The 9,692-nt window shown below is 46.1% G+C and overlaps 1 protein-coding gene across 1 annotated transcript in view; it reads left to right on the forward strand.

The window, feature by feature from the left end:
* CPM (carboxypeptidase M) overlaps positions 1-9,692 on the forward strand; it is a 75,595-nt gene that overhangs the window by 48,086 nt on the left and 17,817 nt on the right. The window contains exon 2 of the mRNA XM_004700461.2: positions 3,803-3,900. Coding sequence (XP_004700518.1) covers positions 3,803-3,900 — 98 coding nt within the window. The remainder of the gene's footprint in view (positions 1-3,802; positions 3,901-9,692) is intronic.

Here is a 9,692-nt window from a genome sequence, read left to right on the forward strand (position 1 = left end):
ATGAGGCTGTCCATAGTTCCCACACTTCTACTTTCTCCTGAACACCTGATGGGTTGCAGCAGGTGCCGTCTGCTGGGCGCCCTAGTGGTGCAATGGTTAAAGCACTTGGCTGCTACCTGCAGAGTGGGCCATTAGAGCCCACCATCCTCTCTCTGTGGAATACGATGTGGCGGTCTGCCTTCAGTCCCTTCCAGGAGGGCACTTCTCCTCAGTCCTCCAAGGTCTCCCTCTGGGTCGGAACTGACCCCACACCACAGCTTGCTGGCCTTGCTGATTTTGGTGAATCCTTCAGAATTGTAGGACTTTCGCTAGTGCCCAGAGCAAAGCCCCCTGGGCCCCCTGTCACAGGCCTGGCAGGTGTGTCCACCCCTGAGTAGGTTACCAAGGCAGCTGGATGCCAGGTTCTGTTTGCTTCTTAGTAAAGAGACTAAGCACTTCAGACTCGTTAGCTCACCTGTTCTCACAAGATCTTTTGAGAATAAAGGCAGTCCCTCCAACCTTGATAGAGGAAAAGAAAACACTGAGCTTTCCTTTGGCATTCAGACTATGAAAAGTAAATACTGTGCCCTTCGTGCATGTATTCTGCTCCGGGCACGGCGTCATCGGTGTGACTGGGGAGGGTGGTCATTCACGAGGCTTGTCATCCCAAGATGATTGCGTGAGTGTCTCCCCTGTCTATTGGTCATCTCATTCTCAGAGGTTGAGCCCTGGAAGGGGGGTGCAAGGTGAATATCTCATCTTGCCGTTCAATTTGGGGCCATTTGTGCTAGAATTGGGATTGTATTACCCATCAGAGTCCCTCTTCACTTAGGTTTTTAACAGTTTAATTTCCCCTTTCCTTCAACCAAACAGTGTTAGGTATTCACATACCTCAGTTTTGTTGTTGTTATTGCCTGTGGCTATCTCTTATGAACATAACAGCTGTTGCAGAAGCAGTTATAAATGAAAATTTGATAAACGTTATTTTGAAAGGAGGTTGGATTTTTATCTTGCCTGTGAGGGAACTAGACTATATCTTGTACAAAGCTGTGATTTTTCTAGCTTTAACATGACTTTTTATAGCTACAGGAAAGAATCTTACCTAAAGAGCTAGGTTTAGCAGCTCACATAGGAAAAGCTCTTCCTTGCGTCCCATGAAAACGTTCACTTTGTAGAACGGAAGCTCCAGATGACCAGAGAACTGGACCATCAGGGAATGGCCTGGGGTCCTGGCTCGTCGGACAGTCCTGGTTGGGAGCCCCCTGCACTGCACTTGTCCACGTGGCAAATTCAAAGCAGTCTTCAGAAGCAGCAGCTGTGAGCTTGATTTGTGGGAAAGTTGACCGTTTCTTGTTCTGGGTCCCATCCACAGGAGTACCTTAGACACACTTATAGTATGACACTCTACAGATCACACTCTAGTGTAATTCTTGGGTTTCACCAGTATGACTGATTCAATGCTTGAAAAAGTCAGTAACCCAAGTATATAGATATGGGGACTTCATCAAGCTTGTGGCAAAGTGGAATGAAAAGGTAATGGAATTTTTTTCCATGAATTTTTTTTGAAGTCGTGTGTGTGTGTGTGTGTGTGTGTACCAAAAACCAAAACCACTGCTATTAAGTTGATTCTGACTCAGCAACCCTCTATAGGATTCCCGAGCCTGTAAATCTAGCTGGGAGCGGATAGCCTTCTCTTTCTCCCAAAGAACGGTGCCACCAAAGCTCCACATATATATGGAAAGAGAGGGAGACTGTGCAAGATATACTCAATAAATGCCTTTATTGTTGATAGTTGCACAACACTGTGAATGTAGTTTATGTGACCGAATTGTGCACAAAAATGGTTAAAATGGCAAATGCTTTGTTAATATATAACTCAACACAAAAGTTAAAACAAGGCAAAATACAGTAAATGGCTATATAAGAGGGCTTCAAAATGCTCATGGGAAAATTCCATTCCCTTCTAATTCCATTTTCCTCTGAACTTTTAAAGCCCCTTCATAGGAACGAATGCATTAGAATTCTGCAGTGAACAGGTGGCTTAAATCAGGAAACTTGCATTTTATAGATGCTTTCTGGGAATTCCTGTCATTACTAAATTTGAAGCATCACCCTGTCATGACACATTTCCTAAAATATTGTTTATGAATCAATGTTGATCGAGGCAATTCCAGTATCTGTGTCTCCCGGGATCCCTTGTGCCTCCCGAGTGCTCCCCAGCCAGGGACCCCTGAATTAAAGAAGGAGGTCTGAAATTCTGCAGAAGCCTGTTCAACATGAGCCCAAGATTATGTGTCATTAAGTTAATTCTAAGCCATAGTGACTCTACTGCTAAATTCCTTTCCTGATTCTTAAACTACACAGAAGCTTTAGAGAACACCGACATTTGAACTCTGTATGCACATGATAGGTATCAAATATTAAAACCTTCGTTTTTAACTATTTGAAAGGGACTTCTTGGTTTTACTGATGAGAACGCCAAGCCTCCTGAGATGGGTAATCTCCTTAGTGAAAGGAACACTAGAATTGAAGCCAAACAGACTGGGGGTGCAAGTCGCGATTCTGGGGCTCAGATCACAGCCTCTTGCTGGCTGTGTGTTCATCAGCAGTCAACTTACTGTTTTCTCTTTCTTTTTAAATCATTTTATTGGGGGCTCATACAACTCTTATCACAATCCATATATACATCAATTGTGTAAAGCACATTTGTACATTCGTTGCCCTCATTCTCAAAACAGCTCCTCATTTTCCCCCTCCCTTCTCCCTTCCCCCTCCCTCATGAACCCTTGATAATTTATAAATTACTATTATTTATATCTTACACTGTCCGACGGCTCCCTTCACCCACTTGTCTGTTGTCCATCCCCCAGGGAGGAGGTTATATGTAGATCCTGTAATCGTTTCCTCCTTTCCACCCCACCCTCCCTCCAGCAACTTACTGTTTTCAACTATCACATTTCTCATCTGTAAAACTGGTTTTCGTCGTTGGTATTTTTGGGTAATAACCTATCTTCGTGGGTCATGACAGGGGGTTACCTTGGATAACATGGACCAGAAAATCTTCCAGATCTTCTTCTCGGCTCTTTCCCTTGCCCAAACTCAACACCGACCGAGGCAGAGCGAGCACTTCAGAGCCCCCTGGACGTTAGTGAATTGGCTGCGGTTCTCGGCTGACTTGCCAGGATTCCCGGGGCATCACGATGAGGGCCCAGGCGCGGTCTCACGTCCATGGCGAGCTGGGCTGCACACTGTAAGGCCATCAGTTCGACCCCCCTGGAGAAACAGATGAGGCTTTACACCCCGTAAAGATAGGGAGCCTGGGAAACCCCCAGGGGCAGGTCTGCTCTGCCGTGCGGCCGCTGTGAGTCAGGAGCGACTCCGTGGCAGTGAGGTTTCCCGCCTGAGTTTATTGTTGTTGTTTGTTTGTGTTTTAGCTTTCTTGCACTTGCCAGTGAGGCACCCTCTCAGTCCATCTGCAGTCTCCGACCCTGAACTTCATGTCATTGTGAGAATTAGCTAGATCCTTTCGAGAAGGGCCTCAAATCTCACAGCCAAGCTTGTCAACAGTGGGAGGAAATAAGGTACATGCAGCCTTCATCGAAGCCTTCCATTTTAAATATGAACGTGAAAAATCCCGGGTGGAACATTGCGCTGCATCGGAAAGCTTCCTGCTGGCTTTCCACACTGTAAGCCCTGTGACCCCGACGTGCTGCTCCCGCAAACGTCGGCCCCCGTGAGACTGTCTTTTAGTCTCGATCTCCCAGGAGTTCCTTTGTCACTTTAAAAATTCACGTATCTTTCTGTCTCTCTCTTCCCCGTACAGGTAGAAACCTGTGGGTTCTTGTTGTGGGGCGGTCTCCAAAGGAACACAGAATCGGGACTCCGGAGTTCAAGTACGTGGCCAATATGCATGGAGATGAGGTATGTCTGTCACTTGACTTTCTGAAATGTCACCGGAGAAACTTTCCCTCGGGTCTCTTGAGCCCTGTGTCAATGCTACGGAGAAGGCTTCCAGCCTGAATTGTAGCCAAGAGGCCAGGCCCCGCAAGGTGTTGTGTGAGGCCTTCTGAGAGAATTTAAGGAACCCCGTTCAGGCACTACTACCGTCATCTGGTTGTTTGCTTGGTGCCCCGCGAGGGAAACTTGAGCTGTTTCTGTTTGGGGGCTGCAAGATTTCTGAGCTCCTGTCAGCCAAGCTCCTGAACTCCTTTCTTCGACTGTTGTTTGGGTTTTTTTCCCCCCCAGCGAAAGAGACATCGTATATTTAAACTCGAAGCAATCAGACGGTCCCAATGAGCTATCCAAATTCCTCTAATCCTTGCTTTTCAATGTTCAGTGTTGTCAGTGTTCAAATGTAGACATCAGAAACAGGGTTTTCTCGTGGTCACCGTTCAACCACAATGCCCTGCTTCTTTTCTAGCTCAGTAAGAATAAGCTCATTTTTTTGTGGTTTGCATTCCATATTTATTTCATGTTTTGAAAAATACCTTTTGACCCTGCTTACCTGGCCAGCATGCTCGTCCGGCCGTTGATGAAGTTCATGTCGACTGCTCCCCTCGCTTCCTCTGAGGACTTTAAGAGGGCGACAGCTGAAGCGGGTTCTGTTTACCAGTACAACTGGGCAGCAAGTGGGAGAGGAAATGGTCCCGAGTCATCTCAGCCAAGAGAATTTACGTAGGAGAACCGCGAACACCCTCTAACACACACACTTAGCTGTGAGGGCTGTCAGGGTGAATGTGTATTCCAATAGGTGCAACTTGCTGGATTTGCAATGCTGTGGGTGGCAGGCTCTCATCAAATGCTGAGCTTCCGGTCTGGGTCTCAGCCTCCTCCAAAGCCAGGTTCTACAGGATCAGGCTCCACCTTCATGCCATTCCCAGCCTGCCCTCTCTAGGCGTGCTACCCGACCTGTTCTGCTGAGAGCAGGTGCTGCTTGCAGCTGGAGCAAGGATGTAAATCCTTGCCTGTACGAAAGGAATGTCTTGAACTTGATTTGGAGGTGGATGGAAGTTCAATCCTTCTGCCTTTTTTTTTTTCTCAAGCATCATGGGATGTTTCTTTTAAAGACTTGACATTGCTAGGAGTCTAACCAAAATTGGTTTTTGTTAAAAATAACTTCATTACAGAACAGCAGCCAGCCATTCTTTCCCTTATGCTATCTGGTCTATCGATCAAGGCCCTGGGAGTCTATTTTTAATAGGAGGCATATGGCATTCATTGGCTTCCGTAGTTTACTCACTGAATTCCTGGCATTTCGGGGGTTGCAGCCTGCGACTCAGAAATTAATCCTCGGAACGAAAACTTCCCAAGATAAACAAGAGCCCGTCCCCTCACTCATCCACGAATTGGCCGACTCCTCCCGTGTGCTTCCCCACATTTCTCCCACCTTTATCTCCGGGTAGCTGGTGTAGCCCCTCAAGAGAGGGGAACTCCCCACAGAATGCTGAGGGCTGAGTTGGCAGGGAACACCACCCCATTGAGGTTGGACAAGGGGGGGATCTGAAGCATTGTTAGCCATGTGTGGGTCTGAGCTGGTGATAGTGGGTGGGGCTATCAGGGCCCCTGAGAAATGGACGATTGTGAGCTTCCGAGCCTGTATGGTCTGCCCTCCTCACACCCCTCAGAGCAAAGGCACCACTCTTGAGTACAGGGCTAACCGCTTGACTCACCCGTTTCTCCCGCACATGGCTTAGGATCGCTAGAGCATTTTCCAGGACTCCCTGTTAAATGCAGGTCACTAACATTGTAGGGTAAATGATTCTTTCCTTTCCTTTGGGTTCATTCCTTGCTGCTATTCTGATGGAAGCATTGAACCCTGGCCTCGGGGCTTGTGGGTGTTCTAGGAGTTTATGGCCCTTCTATGAAGAGTTGCTTAGGGCAGCAGGGGAGATAGAGTCTCTTCTTGGTCTCAATGTTGGTGAACTCAGAAATTTGAAAACTGAAAGAGCCCCTGAGGCGCCCCCCTCCCCCAATTTTGCAAATAAAGATACTGAGGCAGAGTTGCACCTTTTCTGTCGTCACAGGGCAACGTCGGGGTTTAGACGGAGGTAGATGTGCACCTGGGATTTGCACAGGATTCGATTCCCCAGAAGAACAGTCAGCCAGGGATCCTGGGGGTGCTCAACTTCTTTCTGCACCGTATTCAGACGTGCAGCGATGACCTTCTTTTAGGAAAAGCCCAGATCAGCTGGGTGACCCTTCAAATCCAGAACCGATCACGGTTTCTTTTAGCTAAACAGCAGATAAAGAGGTTTAGGATCAGGAGACCGACCACCCAGGAAAAACAAAACACAAGCCTTTTCATTAGACACTCAGGAAGGTGAGGTGCACACGCAAGAGAGACCCTGAAAATCGAGACGACAAGGGGCATGTACACGGCGAGGAGCATGGTGAACAGAATTGACCTTGCTGTTGGAAGAATGCTCCCTGTTTCCTGGACCCCACCCGTGTGGAAGTCCCATGTCACAGAGAAGGGGTCTGGGTTTAGTCATGAGCTCTCTAAATCCAGAGCCTGCGCGCCCAGCCTCAATCAGTGATCATCCTTTGCTCTCATCGCTCCCTTCGAATGGTGCTGTTTGTTTTCATCTCTGTGTACCTCGGTGATATCACAGAATAATTTCTAAATGACAGTATACTGACAATCAAAAAACGTAAGGCAAGATGATATCACAAAGTAGATGACTTAACACAATGGAAATTTATTTTCCCGCAGTTCTCGAAGCGAGAAATCCAAAATCAAAGTGTCGGCACCGCCCTGCTTCCCTCTAGCAGGACCAGCTTCTCCAGTCCCGCCCACTTTCTGGCGGCCCAGGCGTGCTGTGCCTTGTGGCAGCACAACTCCAATCCCTGCCTCCATCATCACGTGGCCACCTTCCCCGTGTGCCTCTTCTCCTCTTTAATGACAGAGTGCTGCCTTGGGGCCCACCCCACTCCAAGACGACCTCATGTTCATTTTATCTGCAAAACCCCTCTTTCCAAATAAGGTCACATTCACAGGTCCTGGGGTGGGGATTTCAGCTTATCTTCTTGGAGGACATAGTTCCACCCCTAACCGAAGGCTACCCCGTTGTCCCGGCACATTGGATAAAAAGACTTGGACGCCATCATGGAGAAGAGAAACAAGCTCTTGCACAAAGTGACACTGGGATGATAAGCTGCCCCACATCCCTTGCTTCTGATCCTTGCTTCCCCCTCGCCCTACTTCCCAGTCCTTCTTTGTGAGGAATCACGGACAGACAGAGCCATGGTGAGCCTTCCTCACCAGATGCCCAGGTGTTCAGGAAGTTGAGAAAATGTATCTGAAGGTTTTAGCTTCCTCGTATTAATAAGGCATTTTCTGATTCTGCAGGTCCTGGTTTTAACATAAATAAGCATGTCGAATTGTAGACCCAGTGCTGAGAGTCAGTGCTGACACATAGTGACCCTAGAAGGCAGGGTAGAACTGCCCTTTGAGTTTCTGAGACGAACTGTTTGTGGGAGTAGAAAGCCTGTCTCTCTCCCCAGGAGAGGCTGGTTATTTCGAACTACTGGCCTTGCGGATCACAGCCCAACATGTAACCGCTAGGCCACCCTTTCTTGATGAAGTAACTTGAGCATTTGTACATCTCCCCTCACTACGCAGTGGTGTGTTCAATAATAGAAACTGCTCTTTTGAATACATGAGATTTTCTTTTTTCTTTTAAACATTTTATTAGGGGCTCATACAACTGTTATCGCAATCCATACACACATCAATTGTGTAAAGCACATTTGTACATCATTCTCAAAACATTTTCTCTCCACTTAAACCCCCGACATTAGGTCCTCATTATTCCCCTCCCTCCCCTCTCCCCGCTCCCTCATGAGATTTTCTATAGAGTACTTGATGTGCCAAGAGCTGGCTGAGACATCAGAGATGTAGGTAGGTAGGGTCCCTGCCCTCCAGACTTGGATGGTTATGGGAGGCTGGGGCCGTCGATGTCAGACAGGCTATTATAGTGCGATGTGATCAGTATTTGGAAGAGCACAGGTTTGAGGTGTTATGATGGCATACAGGGAGGTCATCAAACCCGGACTTGGGAGACCAGGGTGAGAGATATTAACCATCCACGCTGACACGGCAAAGCCCGTGAAAGCCAGACCTGTGTGAGACGAAAACCTGTCGGAGGAAGAAAACGCAAGTGCTTTCCACTGAGATAATCAATAGTGAAGTGGTGAGACTGCTCCCTTTTAAAGGTGAGAAAGGGGGAGACCCAGAAAGACAAGCGGTGCGCTCTGGGAAGGACTTAACTAAGAAATCAGACAAGTCCATTTCAGCGATCACACCACTTGGGAAGCCCTGCAACTGAGCTGGCGGATTCATTTTTCTCCGGAGGCTGCATCGCAGGGTAGCATTTCAGAAGCAAACTCCATAACCGTCGGCCAGGTGGAGTGCGTGTGTTTCTCTCGCAATCTCTCCGTGTCTCTCAGTCTCTCTCTCAAATCTACCTGTTATAGATTTCTTTTTTAAAATTTTCACTGTTTCTTAACATTCTTTGAAAGTCTACAAAATTTGTTTTTCTCTATCTGGCAAATTCCACCTGGATTGAATTGCATTAAAACCTAGAGGAGACTTTATTTCCTGCTTCCTGGGATCCCGGCGCTCTAAGTCCCAGGTGACCTTGCCGTGAAAGGCTCCAGAAGCCGGTAAAGTTCAAGCCTCTCGGTCTCTCCACCAGGAACTACTTCCATGAGTCCTCGCTCTCACCATCATTTTTATAGAGAGGAAGTGAGCTAGAAGCAGCTAAATAAAAGGTGGGGTAAGCGAGTGATGGTTTTGACGCCGTTCTTTTTTAAATTTTGGATTCTCCAAGGTTTCATATTCAAAGGCTTAATCTTAAATAAGGGAAATTTATACATAAAACATGAGTGCTTGAGATATTTATATTAAGGCTGGGAAGAATTAATTTGAATAGCATTTGGCATAAATACGCTATTACAGAGGCAGCGAAATACAACCCAACAAAAAAGAGGATTGTTTAACTTCTTTTGAAATTGTGGTCTCTTTATCTCAGCAGTTTTTAAATAATCTGATTCTTAGTTGGTTCCTTATCCTATTTCCAAGATTTTTACTTATCCTCAGCAGTTAAGAACTTGGGATTTCTTATGGAAGTTTGATTCAAATAGAGACTGCCATGGTTACAGGCCTGTTTACTTGAGAGAAACCATGGTTTTATTGTCCATAACTTGAAAAGTTTAAATTGAAAATTTTGTCTTTAATTTTAAAAGTGGTACTAGAAAAATAGAATAACTAGAATTATTCTGGACATCATTACCCAGAAATAATCATCGTTAATATTTACCAGAGATCACTTAGGTCTTTTTTAAAGACCAAGAGGATTTAAAATAATATGAAATACAGTGTGTGTTATATTATATATTTTATCTTTAAATAAGAAGTATGAAACTTGAACTTACTTCAACAAAAGAACAAAGCTGCAGCCAAACCAAAGAATTGGTGAACTTGGCGCTTTTCAAAATTCAGAAATTATCCGATCGTTCTGAAGAAAATATTTTATGAAAGCTTGGATAGTGTAGTCATTAAAAAGTATTTTAAGTTTTGAGATTGCCTGATGACTTTTTGCTACGAAAAGAGAAGAAATGGACACTATGAAGTCTTTTTATCTCCCGCCTCCTGTTCTGTTCGTTATAAATGTTAGCACCTATCTTCCGGTCCGGATTAGCGAGTCCCACCA

Source organism: Echinops telfairi, unplaced genomic scaffold (genome assembly GCF_000313985.2).
Source record: "Echinops telfairi isolate 266 unplaced genomic scaffold, ASM31398v2 ScPeMD7_2;HRSCAF=8, whole genome shotgun sequence".
In the NCBI taxonomy this organism is placed as follows: domain Eukaryota; kingdom Metazoa; phylum Chordata; class Mammalia; order Afrosoricida; family Tenrecidae; genus Echinops; species Echinops telfairi.